General features: G+C 39.3%; 2 protein-coding genes across 4 annotated transcripts in view; one reads left to right on the top strand and one right to left on the bottom strand.

The window, feature by feature from the left end:
- The window catches only part of slc44a3 (solute carrier family 44 member 3), an 86650-nt gene that overhangs the window by 57758 nt on the left and 3747 nt on the right, over window positions 1-25145 (top strand). For 2 of the 3 annotated variants that reach the window (XM_062977968.1, XM_062977966.1), the window contains exons 11-15: window positions 3557-3713; window positions 5753-5836; window positions 13320-13457; window positions 15306-15542; window positions 16325-16423. In XM_062977968.1, coding sequence (XP_062834038.1) covers window positions 3557-3713; window positions 5753-5836; window positions 13320-13457; window positions 15306-15542; window positions 16325-16423 — 715 coding nt within the window. Of the gene's footprint in view, window positions 1-3556; window positions 3714-5752; window positions 5837-13319; window positions 13458-15305; window positions 15543-16324; window positions 16424-19551; window positions 19785-25145 lie in introns of those variants that run through there. The other variant, XM_062977967.1, reaches the window with a different exon arrangement.
- cnn3 (calponin 3) overlaps window positions 21957-25145 on the bottom strand; it is a 34770-nt gene continuing 31581 nt past the window's right edge. Inside the window, exons 6-7 of the mRNA XM_003220002.4 lie at window positions 24363-24509; window positions 21957-23123 (exon numbers count right to left, since the gene is read on the bottom strand). Coding sequence (XP_003220050.1) covers window positions 22764-23123; window positions 24363-24509 — 507 coding nt within the window. The 3' untranslated portion in view covers window positions 21957-22763. The remainder of the gene's footprint in view (window positions 23124-24362; window positions 24510-25145) is intronic.

Here is a 25145-nt window from a genome sequence, read left to right on the forward strand (position 1 = left end):
ACTTCTTTATCAGAGTCTTTGTTAACTGATGGACCCGTTAATGATTTTCCCCCAAACCATTTTAACCATAGTAGATATCCAATGCCTACATGCCTACCATAACCATGGGAACATTATCCATAGGTATACCTACCTACATCTGACAAAATATGTCCCTACTAGGACTTTTTAAAGTCACCCAGGAAATTCTATGCTATACCTCCTCCAGAAGCTACCATAAATTTGTGTTGGAGGACTTGGCAAATTGCTGGAGAGGATGCATTTCTATGAATTTTCTCAGTCCTCCCAGATGTTTCTATGGCAGGCATCCTCAAACTGCAGCCTTCTAGCTGTTTGGGTCTCCAACTCCAAGAAGCCCCAGCCAGCTTGTTTAGTGGCCAGGAATTCTGGGAGCTAAAGTCCAAAACATCTGGAGGGCCGCAGTTTGAGGCTGCCTGCTCTTATGGTAACATCTTGGGGAAATCGTTCATTTCAGTAGCTGTTATCCACCATTTCCTGTTTCCACAGCAAGTTCGTTAGAAATACAATTCAAAATCTCCTGTTTGTCTTCGTTAATAATGCCCTTAGCTAATCTAACAATTAATAGAATTACAAAGGTGTGATCCAGGTTCTTGTTTTCAGTAAGAAAATCATATTTAATATGAAAGTATAAACTTTGCCTTTTATAGGTTATATATTTGGTTATTGTTTTCATTTAAACATTTTGTAGCCATATATTTCCCTGCTCGGACAAAGGATTCATATGTGGAATTTATGAAAAGACATTTTCATTAAATAAAATTCAAACAAAAAGGGGAGGGGAAACTCTTTCAGACGTAGAAATATGATATTTCTCAAAAAGTATGTCAACATACTTGTTTTACATAGAAATCCAGCACTTACACCAGAACTGTTCCCCTGGCCTAGAGAACTTAAATATATGCATACCATTTTCCTGGTATTTCCTAGTAAAAATAATGTGGTGTATGCATATATAAAGATAGCCTTATAGCTGTAATGTAGCTATAACTAGGGAAAGGCTGCAGGGATTGTATTACTGTGGTACCTTTGCCAGTGTGGTTGTGTATATTTAAATTCCTGCATAGGTTAGGATTTAATAAAAATGTAGAAACAGAACTTCAGTTTCCTACTTCACCTTTCTGCCTTTGTCTTCTTGCACACTGATCCCATTTGTGAAGGTTATGGCAGAGAACAGCTGAAAGGTTACTTCTAAAGAGTGAACATTTTAATATATGATATTTTATTCATTCCTGTGACAAGTTCTTCCTTTAAATAAATGGGGATTTCATTTTAAGTAATGCTTAAAGTTGGGTCACAGAAATTTATAGTTTCAGCTTTTTTCTTTCCCTTTTTACATGTTCATATACTATTTCAGGCAATCTTGAATAAATATAAGCATAGAAATGCTTCAGGAATACTTTTGAGAACTGAAGGCCCAGTCTTGTTCTGTAATATTCTAATGTACAAAAATAGAATTGCAAGTTTAAACATGACAGCAAACAGAAATAAATTAGTGGGTTGCTGTGAGTTTTCGGGGCTGTATGGCCATGTTCCAGAAACATTCTTTCCTGAGGAAGAAAGGCATCCTCAGAGGCTGTGAGGTCTGTTGGAAACTAGGCAAGTGGGGTTTATATATCTGTCAAATGTCCAGGTGTCAGGGCCAGCTGACTATTCCCAGCAAAGGATTCCCCCAGGCAGGAAGCAGCCAGGTTTTGAAGGTGCAATTCTAATCAAGTTGGCCAAATGCAACATTGATACTTGCCTCAGACAAGAGTTCTTTTTCCCACCCTGGATATTCCACAGATAGCATTGTATTTCCCAACAAAGGATTCCCCTTGCAGGAAGCAGCCATACTTTGAAGCTGCAAGACTATTCAGTGCTAATCAAGGTGGCCAATTGGAACTTTCACACTTGCCTCAAACAGACAAGAGTTCTTTCTCTCACCCTGGACATTCCACAGATATATAAACCCCACTTGCCTATTTTCCAACAGACCTCACAACCTCTGAGGATACCTGCCATAGATGTGGGCGAAACGTCAGGAGAGAATGCTTCTGGAACATGTCCAAACAACTCCAAAAACCCACAGCAACCCAGTGATTCCGGCCATGAAAGCCTGCGACAACACAAGGAATAAATTAGATTAGTATTATAAAACAATTAAAAGGATTACCATATAAATCAAGGCAGGTTTGGGGCCAAAATTATGGATTTTGATATGATAAATTGAAGGTTAATCCATACAGAGAGGAAAGCATCAATGTCACCTCTGGAGCCCATCCACCCCTGGATGCTGCTGCTATTTTTTCTGTCCAGGCATTCAAAAAAAGCCAGAAGAAGTGGCACAGTGGAGGAAGTAGTTTGAGCTGGTGTTTCTCATATGTTTTCTTGGGATGTTCTAAGCTCTTGCCTTTTACCATTCTACTTGGGATGGAATAAGTCATTTTAAATAAGAGTTAAGGTACATTACTCACATGGTTCTATGAATAAGTCAACCCATTTTTGGGTGCATTTTTGACTAAATTTTCTAGGCATGTACATTGAGTATATAGGGTAGATATAGAGTAGATATTATTTCATACATTATTGCTGCTTTCTCCTGGGCGATGGATCATCTTCTTTCCCCTACATCTGTAACCATAAGGTAAAGGTTTCCCCTCAATACTAAGTCTAGCTGAGTTCAACTTGGGGGGTGGTGCTCATCTCCATTTCTAAGCTAAAGAGCCGGCATTGTCCATAGATACCTCTTAGGTTATGTGGCTGGCATGACTGCATGGAGCACCATACCTTCCCACCAAAGCAGTACCAATTGATCTACTCACATTTGCATGTTTTCGAACTATTAGATTGGCAAAAGATTGGGCTAACCATGGGAGCTCACCCCATCCTGAGGATTCGAACCATTGACCTTCTGGTCAAGTTCCATAGCACAGCGGTTTAACCCACTGCGCCATAGCAACCTTTGCTCTGTAACCATATGTGGCCCTAAAGGGCATGGAGTTTTATCTTTTCATTTCACTGAGAAGACCAGGTCTAGATACTCAAAAGCAGTTGGCTATACTCTTGTAGAAACAGCTAGATCAGGATGAATGGATATTATCTTAACCTGTCCAGGGCTCTATTAAGCTCACAAAATCATGTGAGTGGGAGAACAATCTCCAGAATATGTACAAAAACATGAGATAGTTTGTCCCATAGTATACACAAGATGATTCCTCTATTCATGGAACAGTTTGGTGCTATTTCATAGTATTTTAGAATGTCTTGCTATTTAATTGTATCTTCAACGGGCACAGCTCCTTCCATAAGCAGATGGAGGCTCTCGAATGGAACCATTGGATGTATGTGTAATGATAATGATGTAAAATGTATATTCCTTCTATAAATGTATTCTTTGAGTTTGATTGAATTTCAATCAAGAAATGTCAATAAACACAAGACTACTGTCAGGTCAGAAGCATTTCCAGAGTATGAGGTGTAAGTCCTAATGCTTATACCGTGCTTGTATTTATTTTCTGTACAGTTTTACATGTTTGTTTGTTTGTTTTCATTCTAGAAATAAGAGTAAATTACCACGTCATCCACTCCTGTCTTCCATATCAAACCTTTTTTGCTATCACCTGGGAACCATTGCGAAAGGGTCCCTTTTAATCACAATAGTGCGACTCCCAAGAATCATTCTCTTGACTATTTATAACATCCTCAAAGAAAAGGTAGGCTGGTTCTTTTCCCCCAAAAAACCAAAACATACCAAGGGCTTGAAAACACTGGACAAGGCGTGAGAATGTAGTTTTTTATGTTTCTAATACCGGATTGTTCAATACTAAACCTTTCACAGCAATCTCAAGCAGATAGGTTTTATCAAAGGTTTCTAAAAAGTACTGGAGTAACTATTGTAAGTAAACGTACATCCACCCTGCTGGAACTTGATTGTCAATATCACAAAGAGATGGCTTTGCTTTCTTAACATTGTGGTCTGACCACATGGAATGAGTTATTTAGGCATACATAGATAACGCCAGAATCTTGAAATTAAAATTGAAGATAAGAACTGGAAATACTAAAACAGAGTAATGCATACTTGGGCATTCAGTAGGCAGTATATTTTGCATAGAGTTAAGCATCTGAATCATTTGCCAGGACAAAGAATATCTCAAGCAAACAGGCAACTACGTTTGCTGTGGTTAATATGTTGTCAAAGGCTTTCATAGGTGGAATCACTAGGTTGCTGTGAGTTTTCCGGGCTTTATATATCTGTAATGTTCAGGGTGGGAGAAAGAACTCTTGTCTACCCGAGGCAAGTGTGAATGTCGCAGTTGGCCAGCTTAATTAGCATTAAATGACCTTACAGCTTCAAAGCCAGGATGCTTCCTGCCTGGGAGAATCCTTTGTTGGGAGGTGTTAACTGGCCCTGATTGTTTCTTGTCTGGAATTCCCCTTCTTCTGGCTTTGAAGCTACAAGGCTTCAATGCTAATCAAGCTGGCCAATTGCAACATTCACACTTGTCTCAGGTAAACAAGAGTTCTTTCTCCCACCCTGGACATTATTCCACAGATATATAAACCCCACTTACCTAGTTTCCAACAGACCTCACAACCTCTGAGGATACCTGCCATAGATGTGGGCAAAACGTCAGGAGAGAATGCTTCTGGAACATAGCAGAAGTACTAAAATGCTGAACTCTGAATTTTATGATCCGCAATAATGTCCAAACAGCATTATTCCTTCCCGCACCATACTTATTGCATATCTACCTGGCCTAGGGCTAACCTTACATTATTTGCTCTATTTGCACTGGGTTGCCACTCAGTTGCCATTTAGTGGAGACTAGTTATGTACATTGTCTTTTCTGACTGTCCATTACCTTCACATCCATAGGCAAATGTGATCAGTTTGCATTTGTGTAGCAGTTCTCAACCTGTGGGTCCCCAGGTGTTTTTGCCTACAACTCCCAGAAATCCCAGCCACTTTACCAGCTGTTAGGATTTCTGGGAGTTGAAGGGCGAAACATCTGGTGACCCACTGGTTAAGAACCACTGCATTAGTATGTGTCTTCCATAAAAGTTCATTTATTGGGTAGGATTGTGTAAATAGGTTTCTCTAAGTTAAAGAAAGAGAACAAGAAAGAAAAATGGTTCAGGAGTACTAAAAGAAGGGGGGAAGCAAAGAAAAAGACAAAGGTATAATAAATTTTGATTGGGAAATATTTCTAAATAACATCAAGCAGCATTTTTAGAATCTACTGCTGGGTGACTTTATTTCTGGATTGAAAATAGGGGTTATGGTGTACTAATCCATGACAGAGATCGTTCATAATGTTCTCTGAAAATCTGGACTACGTAGTAATGGAAAATCATAAAGTAGTCATGTTATTATAGTCCGGCCTAACAAATGTAATCTATTCTTTAAAATAGTATCTTCTACATGGGGATAGAATTCAAAGACATCTTAGAGACCTGAGAGGAAAGAGTTGGTAGCATAAGCTACCAATTTCTTCTAATAATTAGCTATAGGCTTCTCCAAAATCTCTTCAGATACTATTTCCTACTGTCCAATGTGATTAATGTTTTTTGTAGATTTGGAGGTTCAAGTGTCCAAAGGAAGTTCTCAAGTACTTCTCTTATGGGGACTGTCTTCTCATGGGAAGTGTGAAGTGTGGCACGATGCCACACCATATTAGCATAAAGTAAGAACTTTGTAAATATTCATATTTTTGGCACTGACAATTTATTATTCCCTTTTCTTTCCCAGGAAAATGCATGTGCAAGGTGCATGTTCAAATGCTGTTTTTGCTGTTTCTGGTGCCTAGAAAGAGGCCTAAGATACTTAAACCAGGTATATTATATCAAGTGAATTCTGGTATAGAAAATTTAGATTGAAAAATCTTAGGATGAAAATGAAAGCTTTTAGCAGGAAATATGTAATGATTCCAAAACCCACTCTGAACAAATATTGGTAAGAAAACCCTGTGATAAGTTCATTTTAGGATCTCCGTAAGTCCGAAATGACTTGAATAGAATAATGTTATTGTCATTGTGCATTGTACACACAGCAGTTCAATAATTCCAAAATATCTGAATTGTGATTCTGAAGAGAGGAAAGATTATCGAAGTGATTTTTGAAGTGAAAGTGCATTTTTCATTCCAATTGACTTCACAGCAAAGCTGATTGATGACCAGCTATGGAGTAATGAAACTGGACACAGAAAGCTGGGTTAAATAAAAGCTAATTTATTTGACCTATCCTGTTTAAGTTAATTGGACCTGAAAAAAAGCAAGAGGGGGAAGCAACTTATGCACATCCAGCTGTCTACCCTAGATATCTTCAGCCTCCCCTTGAACAAAACATCTTAGCCCTAAAAGTAATCCAATAGTTAATTTGCTGTCTGATTGTCTATACATACTGGAAGGTAAATCTAGGACACTTCTACCCAAGTCCTGGGACTTTATAGTGAGAGCTAAATCCCCTGATCAGCCTCAAGGGTAGACTCCTACTGTATCACCGTGTACACTGAAATCTTAAATTCTGCCACATGGACATGCAACAAGTGTTTGCTTAGTTCCTTTACCCCACTTGGCTATTCAATACAGTGTTCACTTCCCATTCCAAGTTTCCTAGAAAGACTAAACTGTCCTCTTTTTTAAACAAATGTATGCCATCAGCAGTTTTTTTTACTGTTACTGACATTCAGTGCTATATATATTTGCCTAGACCTAGACACGTTTGATGTCTGTGGAAAAAGTACCAATGTATGCTTACAATTATAAGCCTGCCAACCTCAGATTCTAATGATTTGTTATGAGGGTATGGAGGGAGATCTTGAAACTTTCCTTAGATCTTAATTTGCTCATAGATATGGGTGGGAAGTATGCAAGATTGCAATATATAAGCCTTACTGTTTATACCCAACACCAGGTGTTGTTGAACTGCCACTTCTAGCAGCCCTAGCCAGCATAGCTAATGGTGATGAATGTGGAGATTTGCATTGCAGCAGTATCTGGAAAACCAGACAATTGACTGTGCGATAATACCCTTTCTGCACATAATACATTAACAGAGAACAGAAAAGTAGAGGAAAAGTCAAGGAAAGTTACGGACTTCTTTGCTCTAGGGACTTTCCTTTCCAATGTACTTAAATAAAAATGTTCAAAAGCCACCCCCAGAAATAGATGCACAGGAGAAGAAATGATCAGCTTGAAAAAGATTTTTAAAAAGGGGAAGGGAAAATGTTGGGTAAATATTAGAGAACCGGAGAAAGCACATTCTACTGTGATTGTTTAAAATGAAAAATTTCCAAAAGGTCATTTCATAGGCAATGAAGAGAGGCATTTTTAAGGAAACAATGTCCAACCAATTTGATTCTACTTTAACTGAATTGACAAAATTCTATAAGATCCTGGGATTTGGTGTTTGATGAAGGACCAGAGGAACTCTCTGACTGAGAATCCTAAATACTTTTCTGCAAAATGCAAATTCCTGGGTTCAATAGGATGATACCATCACAATTAAAGTGCAATCATAGATCATAATTGTATAGTCTTAAGGGACAGCTATATTGAGCAACCCCAGTTTGATGATGAGAAGATCTAATTGCTAATGGCAACTAGCTGGCATTCTGCTCAGCTTTTATGATGTTGCAAGTAGGGCTTACAGCACTAACTCAGAGCTTTCCAAACTGTGTCACAACATGTTTGTGTGTTTTGGCTGCAAGTGTATATTAAGTCTGTCACATGAACGTAATAAGAAACCTCAGAGTTTCAATTTGAAATCACTATATCTCTGCAACCACAAACCCACCCACGAATAAAAGAAACTCTTACCTCTTGAAAGTGGGAGGCATAGAGTTTAAAGTGGTTACCGCTAGGCGCCTCTCTCAGTGCACAAACAGCCCTAAGCTTTCGGCATTCACAGGATGGTGATCCTGCAACATAAGACCTGATGAGATATTCTCCTTTTTGCAGAGTTATTTTTTCAATTTGTTTCAGTTGGTAACTTGATGACTCATTAAACCTTTTGTAACTTTTTGTGTAATTGTTACATGTTGCCATCGTGAAACATACTGCTTTGAATTTGGGTCTGTCATTTTGAAACACCCTGTATAATGGGTGGCATTATACCTGTGAGTGCCCCTCCTTACAGCCACACACAAGTGCCAGGGCTAATTGGTCCTTCTGCTTAGAGCTGGGACAGCGTTGGCTCTGCTCATATATCAGCTGGATGGGTGACTGTCATGTCTGGAGAGTTGACTCTTGGTTTTTTTCCCCCTTTTTACCACCTGCCATGGCTTCCATCTCCACCTTTCATTTTGTGGTATAATTACATATCTGGGTTTCTGTATGCAACATTGATTGAGACCTGTCAGACTGGAAGTGCAGTTCAGACAGGTCAAAGAAGCTGATTGCAGTATCTGACTGGCCTGTTTTTGTCTTCTTCTGAAAGAAGATTCTGTTGCTATAACACTCCTCCTTTCACTGAACTGATTTTTAATAGAGTCTAGGATGGGAGGCTGAATCCGGCTATTACACAAAGTAGCAATTATCCTTCACAAGCAGGGAATTTTAGGGCCTGGATTTGTGCCATAGGGCTTTTCACATGAAGCAAACAGGTCACTTTTTCCAAGACCTTTGATTTACATTCTGTGTTGTAAAGTCCAAATGGCTTTTTAAAAGGAACTTTATTTGCCGACAGTGCTGTTTTGAAATGTAAACAGCCCCATTCTTCATTTATCTGTGATAAATACGTCTTTGGTTCCCAGGCATCAAAATGTAAGGACTGAACTTCTTGCAAAATGAGAGATAGCAAAGTAATGCAAATGCCATAGAAAGGACTTAGTATATGCACTGTATATTATAACGGCTTGCTGGTTGGTGCAGCCTTTGGAAATATAGTTGTCTTGGTCTATAGACTTTGAGTGAATATAGGAATTAAATAAGGATTAAATTCTAAAGCAAGTAAATTACAGGCAGTCAGTTTCCAATAAAATTCAGTTTGTAAGTTATTTCTGTTTATTTTTTTCTTTTACTGTTCAAGATTTTTTTTTCTTTTAAATTATTGGCTGTGCTTTGGAAAGTAATTTTTGAATTCCACCCAGAGCAGTGAAACATATATAAAAACCCATGTAAAAGAACTGCACATGCAGTTTCACACTGTGTGTCAATAGATATGGGTGCGTTTATCTGATTTTTTTCTTTTTACTTGGACTTATTCCCATATTGATGGAACTTTTAAAAATAATTGTGTCATTGCCTAGAAAAAATGAAATCAAATCTACAGCTGAGATGTAACTCTTATTCATATTCAGATCTTGGCAACCTTTAGAATCAGAAACACCTTTTAAAGAAAGTTTACATAGGGAAATTTCCCTTTTAGATTCCTGACCACATAATCTGCAACCTGATAACTTCAGAAAGTGATATAGTGCCTGGAGGTTTGCATTTATGTTATTTTATTTGCTTGTTTCTTTTTTTTAGTTATTTTCACTATGATTGTAAAGATCTCGTATTAGATAAAAATTAATTGCAAATTGACGATATACAGGCTAATTCTGATTCTGATACTGTCTAAATTAGTGATTGCCTTCCTACACCTTCTAGCATTTTCCTGTCTTCACTTCTTAAAAAAATCAGACAATCCTGTGGTCATTTCAAGTTGTCTGGCTCAGTGTTCTAAATTGGCTGTTAATTTTCTAGAATTAGAACAAAAGTAGGGTATGTAATTCATTAAATATTAAATCCACCTTGCCTTGAATGTTTTGCTTTTGTTCTACCTCTGTTCTGCTTAATATGCAGAATCTAGAATTGTACATTTTTCATGTTAATCTTCTTAACACCTTTGCTGCTGCTAAGTTAATTTCTCACTGAAAAGGCATGAGCCCCTCATTACCTGGACTGTGCCAAGTAGTTCTGCAGCACTTTAAAGATTAACAACTGCATTGTGAAATGAGGTTCATAAGCTACAGCATGCTTTGTCAGATTTATTCAATTACAGCTACACTGATAATAAACAGAAAAGTCACCAGATCCACCTGAACTCCTATATATATTTGTGGGGCACAAAACAATCTACCATCTTCTCTCTAAATCCTGTGTTTCTGTTTCCATTCTTAGGTTTTATTTGGAAATATATTATGGAAAGTCATATACTTTATTTTTCATAGATTCCAAAAGCCTACTATTTATAGATGGAGAGTAAAATTAGGGATGTAACTCTTATTCAATGGATACTAAAGACTTTTTTTAGTCACAAAAGAACTAAAGCTAAATGTATTGTAATCCCCAAGTAAATATTGAAATGGTAGATTTGTTTTGCAAAAAATGTGTTTGCACATTGCTAGACTTAACTAAACATGTCAATATGAAATGACTTAAGATGTAATTTTCTCTTTTTGTAAGAAAAGCCAAACTGAAAAGTAGCTGTGTGCAAGTTCAAGTTCACTTTATTACGCTCAATGACCAGTTCAAGAGGACAGGGACATAGTCCCATACAAGCATATCAGAGTTAAGGGTTAAAAGATTAAAAACTTTAAAATAAGCATATCATTGTTAAGACATTAAGATAATTAACTTAAGAATCTAAGCCATATACAGGATTATATTAAAACCCAGAACAATTTATGGAATTAAAAGTAAGGGAATCTGAAGGGAGGGGATGGAGGTGCTCACGTGGCACGCGGAAAGGAAGTTCAGTTAAACAGAGGAGGGAGCAACATCCATACTATAATTAAAAGTCTGTAATCCCAATTTTCTGCTAGTATGAAGTCCTGTCTTGTACTAGCTTGTGACATCAGTCATCGACCACCAGATTTTAATAGCTGCCGTGCAGAACTTGGCGACACTATAAGCTATAGCCAAGTTAGTGTCTGAAAGCAGCAGGGAGAGGTAAAATTGTCCAGAGCATCCTGGGTGTTTGTATATCCATGGCATAATGAGACGGGTTTGAATATCTCTATAGAACAGGCACTGAAGAAGTATGGGATCTTCCTGTAACGGTTTTCCAATACGGCAGTTGGGAGGGCATGGCAATGTACCAGAGTGAAGGCCCTCCAATGGCTGGAAACCTCCAGCATGGTTAGATATTTCATAGGGGAGGTACAAAACCTACTGACTCCATTGATGATAAAGGATGGGGTGCTGGCTAAGTCTGATTGGCGCTCAATGTCTGTTATTTGTTGTTTAATCAAAGATTTAGCTTGGTCATAACCCATACTGGTTAGCAGTCCTGGAGAAAAGCCCAGGGATGAAATTTTGATTGCTATTGCCTCTTCCCATCTGGACTAAAAGTCATCCAACATAGTAAGTGGTGCAAGGCCAAGAGGAGAGAGGGTACCTGGAGGGTCAATCTTAAGAATTTGGATTTTACACTCTCCAATAGGGTAAAGTCAGAAAAGGGCCTAACTGGGCACCGTATAGGAGTTGTGTAACTGACTTAGCATCAAATAGTTTGAGTGCCATGGGTATAAAGTGTCCCCTTCGTGACCTGAGATATTTTAGTACAGCAGACTAGCTCCTTCATGCAATCTCAGCCGCACAGACTCCTTGGGCTTTTCTGCTGTTGGAGGACTATACCCAGATATTTGAAGCATGGGACCTGCTTGATTTTATTTCTGTCTATATTCCAGAGGTGAAACTTGTGTATTTTGGCAAACACCGTTTTTAGGTAGTTGGTTCATATTGTTGTGTGCATTTTTACACATCCTTTTTGCATGTACACTTCGTTTTTTCTAACTCTAACTCAGACCAAGGCTGTAGGTGCTAATCTTTGGAATTTTAAACTGTTTCAATTTTGTATTTGTCCACATGGTTATCACAAGGGAAAGAATAACATTTGAGGAGATAAGATGTTTTAAAAATTATCCTTAAGGCTTATGTAAGATATAGAGGCTGGAATCTCCTTGGGTATGCACTTATGAATGTATAACCTAGAGCCTGTCTGCACTGATAAAAAAAGTCATGTTAACCTTGTAGCTGCCTTGATCTTGATAAAAAGTGCATGACTCCTTTAGCGGTGAAGGGCATCTTTCTCCCACCCTGGACTTTCCACAGATATATAAACCTCCCTTGCTTAGTTTTCCAATATATCTCACAACCTCTGAGGATGCCTGCCACAAATGTGGGTGAAACATCAGGAGAGAGTGCTTCTGGAACATGGCCATACAGCCCAGAAAATGCACAACAACCCGGCATCTTTTTGGCTTTAATGTGGTATATCCAAACTCATATCCTGTTGTGCAGTTTCCTGGAAAATCTGGACTGTTGCTGTGTTTTGCTGTGTAAAATTTAGATTGGGGGTGGCAAGGTTCACCATTTTAAAAAAATCCAGTCCTACTTGACAGGTGTATTCTTTGTAATATTACAGATTCTTTTAAACATTTTGTGAATCCCATAATCCCTGCTCAGAAAAGGAGAGGGACTGTTTGCTTGCGAATAAGCGAGTGGAGGATCACTCTTCTTCCCTCACCTTTGCCTAGACTTGCTCCTGTCTCACCTGCTGCTTTGGGGACAGCATCCCACTCTTCTCTGGATCCCATGCAGCTAGGCTAGGGGCAGTGGCTAGTGGTAGAGCAGGACTAGAAGCCATTCAACCTCCCAGTAGCCAGAGGAGAGGAGCACAGCAGTGGGTGAAACAGACCAAAGCAAGGTGATGGAAAATTTGTCCTCAACTCGCATACCTGCAAGTAACCTGTTAAAATCTCTGTTCATTCAAATTTTGGGTGTGGGCAGCAATACAGTTTCAATATGGCAAATTGCAGTAAGGTATGATATTAACAGTATGAATCCGGGGCAGCTCCAGGGATGAATAATCCACATTATAGCTTGGTTATTTTGGTGTTTGGACAAGCCCTTAGAATTACTCATTTATGTCTGTATTCACCTTGCCTACATATTCCCTGGTTTAAGAGTATATAATAAGGGACTATGAAAGTAAGAAACAGCTGATTTATATTCTCAAATCCCAGCCCCAAACACCGATCTTTAGCATGAAAGGGGATTGCGACAGAGACTCTGCTTCTGCCAGTTGCACAAAGAGAAGGCAAGAAAGCCAGTCAGGTGCTTACCAGTTAACAGAGAACAGACCCCTGTCAACCACAGCAGATGCTGCTCAGTAACTGAAGATGTTGGATGTCAGGCTGGGAAGTACTGTGTAACCATGTAACAAAGTGGAGTCCATTCTTTTTTAATAGAACAATAAAATATAAATATTAGTTGGGAAATGTTTCAAAATACCTTGGGCCAAGATACATTTTTGGATTAGGATTTCTACCTTCTACTCTAACGTTGTTGTTCTCCCCATTGTTTAACTATTTACACTCACATTACAGAATGCATACACAGCAACAGCCATAAATGGGACAAACTTCTGTACCTCAGCAAAAGATGCTTTCCTCATTTTATCAAAAAATCCAGCAGACACCACAGCAATCAACTGCTTCAGCGACTTTATAATCTTTCTAGGAAAGGTAAATATTGTCATTTATTTAACATTTTGACTGGTCTCCTTTTAGTGTACCTTCTGTCATCCACGTGGTTATACTTTATGGGCCATTGTGCAATGGATGCATAGGTCATACCTGCATAAGCAGAGTTCCGAAGGAGCCTGAAACTTCTTAGTCTCAACTAAAGTAAGACCTTATAATCAATTAGATTTCCCTGTGTGTTGATTCACCATTCACCAGTTGATTCAATGCTTCTATTTTAATTGGGATCAGCCAACAGAATTACAGCCATGCAGCAACAGAATCTTAGACAGTGTGCCACTATTCACCAGTGCCTTAAATGTACCACTTTGTTCATTGGGATTTCAGAAGCAATGTGAATTTCCATTGCACAGTGGGCTGCGGTGGCGAATGGGTTAAACCCTTGTGCTGGCTGAACTGCTGGCCGAAAGGTTGGGGGTTTGAATCTTTGAGATTGGGTGAGCTCCCGTCTGTCGGCCCTAACTTCCCATGCAGGGACATGAGAGAAGTCTCCCAGCAGGATGGTAACACATCTGGGAATCCCCTGGGCAACATCTCTGTAGATAGCCAATTATCTCACACAAGAAGCAACTTGCCTCAATTCACCTCTGACACGATAAAAAAGTGGGAAAATAATCAGGCATACTGGCAGATACTTATTTGGGGGCACAAAGGTTCTATTCCACTGGTGTAGCCCAATTGCAAGATAAAAATGTGAGTGGAAATTTACACTACCAAACATGGTGTAGAATTGTGTCACCAATCATCCATGAAATACCTAATTGTGTCAGTGTTATGTACAACAATAGATTTAGGAGATCTATAGCTATGCTATATCACGAACATGAGTAGTGTTCCTTCAGATGCCACAAATGATAAGACAAATGGCAATAATTTCCTCAAGAGAAGCCATGTTGAAGGAAGCAAGTAAAATTAAGATGTACTGTTGTGGAAAGAAGGAAGTACTTTGTTAGCTGGATAGTTCATAAGATCCAATCGTGGTTTGAAATTGTTTGGGTGATGGTGATGCTCAAGCTTATTTGAATACCCAGCTTCCCTGTCCACTTTATCAAGCTCTTATTTTGTTCTTGATTTGAATGTGCAAATTCTGTGCAATAGTAGTTATATGATGTTTATTGTATACGTATTCAAGGTATGAACTCATGCCCAGTTCTTACTTAATGGTGACTTATGTATTTCAAAGATTTTGGAAGTTGGGGCAGGAGGGATCAGACTACCCAGCAGGAGGGAGAAGGAAGAGCAAGGGCAAGTCTGAAACTTGGCGATGTAATGTTAGGCAATGGGATTCCCAAACATTAGAAAGATGGCAATTAGTAGTCTAATTTTAATAACATTAACAAGGAGTCGCGGGGGTGCAATGGGTTAAACCCTTGTGCCAGCTGAACTGCTGACCTGAAGGTTGGGTTGCTGACCTGAAGGTTGCTGGTTCAAATCCACAAGGTGAGGTGAGCTCCTGTCTGTCAGCTTTAGCTTGTGGGGACATGAGAGAAGCCTCCCAGCTAACACATCCAGGCATCCTCTGGGCAACATCTCTGTAGACGGCTAATTCTCTCACACCAGAAGTGACTTGCAATATATTTTCAAGTGGCTTCTGACATGATAAAAAAAACAAAAGAGAGGCAAACTAAGGCTAAAAAACAAAAATACAAGATTGGCTAACCTTTTATTTTGTGTTGTGAGCAGAGAATGGCTAACACAAAATTTTAAATCAAGCTTTCTTCTTAAATTATCTTGAAAAACAAAATAAAGACATTATGTTTATTTTAGGTGAATAAGATCTGCAACAATAACGTCTATTTCAATGTGGTGTCTCCTTTTATTTTGAAACAGGTGTTAGTGGTGTGTTTCACAGTTTTTGGAGGCTTGATGGCATTTAACTACCACCGTGAACTACATGTTTGGGTAGTCCCATTGCTGCTGCTAGCCTTTTTGGCTTATCTCGTGGCCCACAGCTTCTTATCTGTATTTCAAACAATAGTGGATGTCCTATTCCTTTGCTTTGCTGTTGATATAGAAACAAATGATGGGTCTCCAGAGAAACCCTATTTTATGGACCAAGAATTAATGGTAAGTAGCCATAGTCCCACATCACGCTTCCCACAAAATGCTAATATCATTTTCCCATGTGGAATTTTCCCATCTTATCTGTTTTGCATAGATTACATCTCATGAAGTGCAATCCAGTTTTCTAATCATGGTACTTAAGATTTTAGATATATTTTAGATTATTATTATTTATATCTCACTTTTTCTCTCTAAAGAAGAGATTAAAAGCAGCTCACAATAAAATCAATACAATTAAAATTTTAAAATATCTAAACATTAAAATAGAATTAAAAATAAACAGTTAAACCCCTTAAAATAGATCCATAGCTAAAACCACAGCAGCCCCTGACTTAATCTTAAAACCTCCTTTAAAAGCCTGCCCTAATAAAAAGGTCTAGAGCAGGCATGGGCAAACTTTGGCCCTCAACTTTGGCCCTACCGGCTGCTAGGAATTGTGGAAGTTGAAGTCCAAAACACCTGTAGGGCTGAAGTTTGCCCATGCCTGCTCTAGATATATATTTTAAGTATAAGTCCAGTCAGTATTGTGAAAATGAGCCAACTTTTGAATGGAAAGCTGTGTTGACTCAATGCTTTGTGAAGCTAACTATCAAGTGATTGTTATGGTCTTATTGACAGGTGATAGTTTTCATAACTACATTTCTCCTGTTTGATCTCAGAAAGCAAACAAATCTAGTTAATGATTGTGGTTATTAAACTTGTTGAGTCTTATCTAAGACTGATCAACTTGAAACTGTTCAAATAGAATCAAATAACTAGTCTTCCTTCCTTACTGTTCTTCACAGAATTTTGTTTACAAGAGCAGCAAACTTGAAAAGGAGATCAAACAAAGAAATAAAAAAACATTACATGACAATGAGCATGGCACAGAACTCCAGCCTATGGTAAGAAATAACATTCATAGTGAATGATATGATGTATTTCTATTTGCATATATATATTTTTATACTGCACATGTTATGTACTTGGAGAAATAATGGAACTCCAGATGGTCTAAGCACCCTTCATAAGATATTCAGATATGCATTAGTGCTGCGGTTGGAATCTAGGAGCTCTCCAGACATTGCTGGATTGCAATCCCCATCAACTGTAACCATTATAATAAGCAATTTTTTTATTTTGTGTCATTACATAAATAAGTATTTGTTGTTGTTTATTCGTTCAGTCATTTCCAACTCTTTGTGACTTCATGAACCAGCCCACACCAGAGCTCCCTGTTGGCCATGGAGACCCCCAGCTCCTTCAAGGTCATAGAATCATAAAATCGTAGAGTTGGAAGAGCCCTCATGGGTCATCCAGTCCAACCCCCTGCAAGAAGCAGGAAAATCTCATTCAAAGCACCCCCGACCAGATGGCCATCCAGCCTCTGCTTAAAAGCCTCCAAAGAAGGAGCCTCCACCACAGTCCGGGGCAGAGAGTTCCACTGTCGAACAGCTCTCACAGTGAGGAAGTTCTTCCTGATGTTCAGGTGGAATTTCCTTTCCTGTAGTTTGAAGCCATTGTTCCGCGCCCTACTCTGCAGGGAAGCAGCAAACAAGCTTGCTCCCTCCTCCCTATGACTTCCCCTCACATATTTGTACATGGCTATCATGTCTCTCTCAGCCTTCTCTTCTGAAGGCTAAACATGCCCAGCTCTTTAAGCCGCTCCTCATAGGGCTTGTTCTCCAGACCCTTAATCATTTTAGTCGCCCTCCTCTGGACGCTTTCCACCTTGTCAACATCTCCCTTCAACTGTGGTACCCAGAGTTGGACACAGTATTCCAGGTGTGGTCTGACCAAGACAGAATAGAGGAGTAGCAAGTCAGTTACTTCAAGGATACCATCCATCCATTTTGCCCTTGGTCGGCCCCTCTTCCTTTTTCCTTCCATTTTCCCAAGCATCGTTGTCTTCTCCAAGCTTTCCTGTCTACTCATTATGTGGCCAAAGCACTTCATCTTTGCCTCTAATATGCTTCCCTCAAGTGAGCAGCCGGGCATTATTTCCTGGAGTATGGACTGGTTTGATCTTCTTGCGGTCCAAGGCACTCTCAGAATTTTCCTCCAACACCAGAGTTCAAATGCGTCTATCTTCCTTCGCTCAGCCTTCCTTATGGTCCAGCTCTCACATCTATAGGTTACTATGGGAAATACTATTGCTTTAACTATGTGGACTTTTGTTGCCAGTGTGATGTCTCTACTCTTCTCTATTTGACGAAATTGGTCATAAATAAGTTTAGAGGGAGCACAAGCGACTACATAATTTTAGACCAAAAATGGACAACAGCAACCTCATTATCTGTTATTTTAAACAATTCTTCTGTGCATGAGGCAGAGCATTGTGGACAAGCATACAGATGCAGAGTTGTTTGTTCTGCTCCACAGTCGTACATGTTGGAGGATTCTTCTAGGTAGTGCCATTTTGCCAGGTTGTCTTTTGATCTGCCTATTCCACTGTTCAGGGACTTCCAAGTTGCCCATTCCTTGTTTGCCCTTGGAGGAAGACCCTTGCAGGGGGGCGGGACCATTGGGGATCTCTGGTGTAGCTGCACAGAGGGATACTCTTGCTATTGCTGGAGGAACATTAAGGGGAGTGGTGGTTCTCATAAAGCTTTTCCTTGATTTAACTCTACTGGGAGGAGGCTGATAGCCATGCAGTTGGTGGCTTTCACAGCATTCAACCTTATTTCTCTCCCAGTTAGCAGTAATTTCCCGTTGCACATCCGGGGGGAAGGGGGGCAATGCCAGCTAGCTTATAGCTTAATGGTGAAGAATGTTGGGAATTTCAGTGAAATTGCATCTACAGAACCATGACCAAAGCCTTCGACAATACATAGTACCATGATTGCCTTCCCTGTGTAATAAATACTGAGTGTTAATACTGAGAGCCTATTAAGGCAAAAATACTGGGTACATTCTTAGAGAAAACTGAATTATTGCCATCTGAAATTTCTTCTGTGGTTTACACCCCACATGTGTTAACCTGATGTATGACCCTAAGTTCTGAAGTTTGGTATGTTTGGCATGTTAGCTAGTCAAGAAACAACATTTTGGAAGTATTGAGACATTACTTTGAGAGGAATGGATTTTTGTTGTTGTCTCTGAATATTTCTGGGATAAAATTAACAATGCACTGATTTCTCTTTCTGATTAATACAAAAGGTATTTTTAAAAGTGCCCACAAACTTTCCATGGACACATTCTGACATTCATGCTTCCAGCAGTTGGGAGGACATGGAAGGATGCCATTTTTCAGAGCTCTCACATTCTTTTCATAAAAGTACATTTGACAAATCCTTTTAGTTATTTGGTTTTTTTAAAAAAAAGGATGGAATTTTCTCCATCCAACATTGCCATCTGTTAAAGATAAACAACAAAAGCAGTGCTGTCAAATCACCATGGTTATGATAGAGAACTGTACCCTTGTGCCCTCTTTATTAAAGAATATAAAGAATAATATAAAAAAGTGTTTTAGATGTGTAGCCCAGCTGAGATATAATTTCACCAATGTCCTGTTAGAAAGAAAAAGCACTAGTGCCTCTGTAGGCATAGTTTGTTTCATAGCAGGGGGAAAGTATCTGAATGCTTCTCAAAGTAGCCTTTCGATGAGATTTTTACAGTAGCAGTTATCATTTCCCTGCCAAAGTAGCCTGTGCCAGAAAATTGAATCTGCACGTAATGGTCATATTTCTGGACTTTTGTCCATGTTGCAAACTCTGGCAGCCCTAGGGCCTTGCATGGTTTTTCAGATCTTTCTGGGGTATTGAAGTAATAAGCTGGTCTGGCAGTCTGGAATGTGTGGTTTTAAGTGCATTATAGTTTGCGGATAGTTGTGCTTGGTTTACTCATTACGTGGATTTCTGTGCATTTTTACCAAAGAAGAAGGGGTAAAAATCTGATGATTACACTAACAGAATGCACAAAAGTGTTATTCCTATACCACATGAATTTTATTTTTTTTCATATATTCTGTGTATTCTGCAGAATCTGTGTTATTATAACTAATTTTGCACGTTATTATTTTTTCTACCTATAGACCAGAAGTTGAGATGATTTTAACACCATTGCACAGCAAGACACAATAAAGTGAAGGTTATGACTGCTTTGAAGAAATTGCCTCAGCTGCTGTGTACTTTTTGCACTAGAAGACAATTGGACCAAATGTCTTCTCTTAAAAAAATCTTTAGCACATATTTTTACTGAAAATAGTTTTTAAGATTGTTTTATAAAAGTGGATCAATAATAAAATCTTCTGTCTTTTTGATATAAGACCTTTTTAAGAATAATGAAAATGGTATAAGCAGTTAATATGTACATACAGTGGAACGTTATTTAATATTGTTAGCCTGGATAATCATGGATACACGGGTTAGTTAAAAAGCCAAGCTAGAGGTGACTATGCTTTAATGAATAACTTCTGGAATCAAGTAACTATGAATTCTTTGTCAGTGCAGGAAAGGAAAAGATTAATCCCCTTAGCTTTAGATGGCAAATTTTACGAGATGGGAATGCCAGAGCTATACTGGTTCTGATAGTTTGTACTATGGCGCCAACTCTGTTGCTCAGATTCAGTGATTGATTTCCTCCTCTCACAGTGGAAGTTCAATTTTGCACTAGGCAGGCTTTTGTGAGATGAAAAAGATAAAACTCTGTTAGTAAGTCTTCTCCCTTCAGGCTTTAAACATCCTAAAGGCACCAGATCCCATCTGATCTTGGAAGCCAAGCAGAGGCAACTTGGATAGGAGATTACCAATGAAGGACTGGAGCTATAGCATCTATCTCAGTGACTCTCAACTTGTGGGTCCCCAGGTGTTTTGGCCTACAACGCCCATTAATCCCAGCCAGTTTATCAGCTGTTAGGATTTCTGAGGGCTGAAGGCCAAAACATCTGGGGACCCACAGGTTGGGAATCACTGATCTATCTCATAGAAAAGAAGAGGCAAAACCACCTCAAGTATTCCTTGCCAAAGAAAACCCTATGAAATTCAGGAAGTTTCCATAATTTGACAGACAACTTCAAGGTACATATGCGCACACACCCTGTGGACAAAAATATGGAAATTGTTGGGTATGTCTTATGAGTGTGTGCCCACCTTTTCCTTGAAACTGTGGATCTAGCAGAGGTTACTGAGCTCGAATGTAGAGGCAATCTATGCCAATTGCCTTCCTCTTGGGACTTAGTCACATTATTGTGGAACCATTCCACTTGAACTGCAATGGTTCTATCCTATGGAACCTAGGGACTGGCAATTTAAGGGGGGGGCATTTACAATTCTCAAACAGAGTACTTCAGTACCTCATCAAATTACAAAGTCCAGGATTCCCATAAGATCTTGCCAAGATTGTTAAAGTAGAATAATAGTAATGTAATTGTGTGGTGTGAATGGGCCCCTCATCTGGAGCCAACCTATCATAGACATCTAGAACAGCTTTCCAGGAAGCACAGAGGAATCACAAAGCTTGCCTATCTGTTCACTTTCTCTGTACAACCAGCACTTCACTAGATACTGCTCTGGACTGCTTCTTATTGGTAATGATAGTTTCTATAATGTGGTGAGACTTCTATTTCTTAGCAAGCAAACATGTCTTATGATCAGCTAAGAAATTCTGTGTTGGTCCTGTTTAACTATTCTCCTAAACTTGAAAGAGCAGAAACTGGGCACTAAGGCAGAATTATGAAATCTCATGCTGGCCCAAGTATTCATGTGCCTGCCAGGGCATCCCCTCAGTGCCAAGCCTTGTCAGGAACTTGTCCAGCTTTGTCAGGTGTTCTAATGGTATTCAAGAAAACACAAGTACAATGCATATCCATCTCCCATCTCAATTCAGGACAGGCTAAAAGTGACCAGCTCTATGCCTTTGCATACATGTAGCTTTCATAATGTCAGGTGAACTTCAGAATATGGCTTTCAGGTGCAGTGTGCAAAAGTATTTACCACAAAGTTCTACTGAACTAAGCAATAGTTACTTATAAAGCTAACATGTACAGTGGGGTCCTGTTAATTTCTTTACTTTTTTATTAGCTGCATTTCAAAATTGTTTCTCCCTTGCAATCTTCACATCTTACTAATTAGCGGCGATTACTTTAATACTGAGTATCTATGATACTGATCTTGAGCCCCCAGTGGCACAGGGGATTAAACAGCTGAGCTGCTGAACTTGCTGACCAAAAGTCGGTGGTTTGAATCTGGGGGAAGGGGTGAGCTCCCACTGTTAGCCCCAGCTTCTGCCAACCTAGCAGTTCAAACACATGCAAATGTGAGTAGATCAATAGGTACCGCTCTGATAAGAAGGTAACAGTGCTCCATGCAGTCATGCCAGCTACATGACCTTGGAGATGTCTATGGACACGACTAGACTTAATGTCAGGGGAAAACCTTTACCTTTTATGATACTGATAAAATCATAGTTTGTATTTAATAACACAAATTATTCCAGGGCTTCAAGAAAACAACATTTATTTATAAAAAATACAACAAGATCAGTTTATGATGAGAAATGTGGCAATAAATACAATTCAAAGAAAAGGCAATTCTACATGGATACATTATGGCACAGAAAATAAAAGTCAATGCACCATCAAAACATGGAGACTTCTGTGGGCTCAGGACTTTATGCAAGCTCCCTTTTAAGTAAGACAGCTTTTTAAAATGGGTTTGGTCAATTTATATATTGGAATGAAACACACACGATCACAAATGCACATTTATTATGTCTACTGTGACATTAGAAGTTAGCAAGCAAGTACTTATGAAATAACCAACAAAAATTATCTTAATGTAATAAGCCACAAACTCAGTTTTGGTGGCACGGTCCATAATTACCAATATGAACAAAAGGTTTTTACAGTCTTCCAAAGGATGGAGCTGTAAATAAAATAAGTTCTTTAAGAAAAGAAAAAGGTTTGGTATGGTATGTTAAAATGCCTACTTCAGAAGAGGATTGTAAAAAAATGCATAGTTTATTATTATTAAAAGACTTGGCTGTTTGAGAGAACTCCCCTTTCACAGTATTCCTTTTTACTTCATATGCAGTTATTGGTTATGCTGTACAGTGCAACTGTTACAGCACTAAAGGCAACTAGAGAAGGAAAAGAGCAGAGAAAGGAAAAAGGAATGTTATGTAAGGCAAATATTTCCTTAGGTATATGAAGCATAATGTGTAGAGAAGATGGGTAACAATTCCACAAGGCTAGTTTCGTTTTTACTGAATAAAATAATAAACTAATACTGAGCGTTGGAGGCAAATCTAATAATCAATGCCATGGTCACTGTACTGGCCATGGTAATCTCTCTGGTAATCTCTCTGATAGTCATCTTGGTATTCGCTGTGGTACTCATCGGGATATTCTGCCTGATAATCACTATCACTGATTTCTGAGCCATTTGTTCCCGTTCCTTGGCTCCCATTATGAATGACAGGTTCTGTTGGTGCAGCACAATATTTCGGGTCATATACCTGCCGTCCAAGGCCATACACACTCATCCCCTTCTGGGAAGCTACTTTGTTGGTGCCCATTTGTAGAGAAATTGTCGTGTTGTCCATAGGTTGTAATGTAACTTTCTGGTCATAAATGTCTCGCCGTGTTCCTGGTGCAGGCATTCCCGCCTAAAACAAAGATTTATTTCAAAACAGTATGACTAAAACAACCATTTTCAGGAGTGAGTAATAATTACGAACAAATAATAGTAGCACTATATGACCCCCATCTCACAGGTTGCTGCTCTTTTCCTTCCCTGGTATAGGCAGACACACAGCTGCAGTATGATCAGCTGGAAGAGACTCCCACTCTTTCCCAGCTCAAGCTTTATTGCATTGCTTCCTACAGAAAAGCTAACCTTTTTTATTGAGTTCCAGGGTCAGAGAAGCAGATGGTGAAAACAAGAATGGCCTGCCTCAGGGGAGCATGCTAGCTCCATTAATGTTTACCATTTACACAAATGACCAGCCACCGCCAATATCTTAAATCAAGAATTAGCTTCCTAACATCTACAGATACTTGCAGTAACACCTCAGCAATTGAGAGTCCAAAAGTGACATGCTGAAACCCAGAAGCTGATATCAGAAGAGAAATCCCTCCTGGGCACAGAGAAGGCTGGATAGCTTGGAAGGCACTGAACAGACTGCTCTCTGGCACCACGAGCTGTAGAGCCAATCTTAAGAAATGGGGCTATAAAGTGGAGTCCACAACATGTGAGTGTGGAGAAGAGCAAACCACAGACCACTTACTACAATGTGGTCTGAGCCCCACCACATACACAATGGAGGACCTTCTTACAGCAACACCCAAAGCACTCAAAGTAGCCCGCTTCTAGTCAAAGGAAATTTAGTATATGCCAAGTTTTCAACTTTGTAGTTTCTTTATACATTGTAACTGTATTCTCAATTCACTTCTAACATGATACATTAATACCAAAAAGCTGCTTCCTTCAGCACCAAAATATGCATTACTACTATCCATCATCTTCCCAATGCTGATGTTGCTAAAACATATTTAGCTAGGCAGAGAACAAGGAAGAAAAGGGTGACTAGGTGGGTATAAAAGACTGTAAAGAGGAGTTTCTTTGTCAGAGGCTTTCTTAACTGAGACATGTCTGTATATAGGGAGAGCTGTCCTGCTATGGTTCCTTTGGCCATTCTGAATTTTAAAAATCAGGTAGCTGCTAGAAAGGCACAGGTTTTCAGAGTACCCTGACCTCCAGGATCTAACTGAAGGACAAAAATGGATTGGCTTAACAGATATTGGATCTGACCTCTTGCTGGTGAGTCAGTCTTTCTGTCTCTCTCATAATATCTTTAATACTGAAACAAATTTGAATACAGTTTAAGAGTAGAAACCTTGCTTACCTGGCTGGCCCCTTTATTGGTCCCCATTTGCAGACTAATTGTTGTCTGGTCAAATGGCTTATCGGTTTGCATCTTTGGATCATAAAGATGCCTCCGAGTCCCATAGGCTGTCATGCCTGCCTGGCTGGCACATTTGTTGGTTCCCATCTACAGACAGAAGAGAAGGGAAAATGTTCAATTTTAATTTATGACAGCAAGCTTTCTGCACTACTGATTAATCTAGAAATTACAATCAGTCAATGTAGGAGGACTCAAATAGAATCTGCAGCATTATTTAATTATATTTTCCCCTTTATTACATTTAATGATTGTATCCCTCACATTCATCACAGGATGGGATCTAAAATGACAAGAACTTCTACCTACTGTCCTAAATCCAAATTGCTAATTACAGCTAGAAAAGACCAGTTGACCTGTTGCCGAATTTTACATCAAGTTACATAAATCTCACTGATCCTATGGGTCTACTTTATATGGGACTAGCAGTTGGGTTTAGGCCAACAACTAGCTATCGTATATCTGCTAACTGTAGATCTTCAAGTTCACTCCATTCTTGGAGCCCCCGGTGGCGCAATAGGTTAAACCATTGTGCTGGCAGGACGGTTAACCCGAAAGTTGCTGGTTTGAATCCAGGGAGAGCGCGGATGAGCTCCCTCTATCAGCTCCAGCTCCCCAGGCGGGGACATGAGAGAAGCCTCCCACAAGGATGGTAAAACATCAAAACATCCGGGCATCCCCTGGGCAACGTCCTTGCAGATGACCAGTTCTCTGACACCAGAAGCA

The sequence above is a fragment of the Anolis carolinensis genome, chromosome 4 (genome assembly GCF_035594765.1).
Source record: "Anolis carolinensis isolate JA03-04 chromosome 4, rAnoCar3.1.pri, whole genome shotgun sequence".
NCBI classification, from domain to species: Eukaryota; Metazoa; Chordata; class Lepidosauria; order Squamata; family Dactyloidae; genus Anolis; species Anolis carolinensis.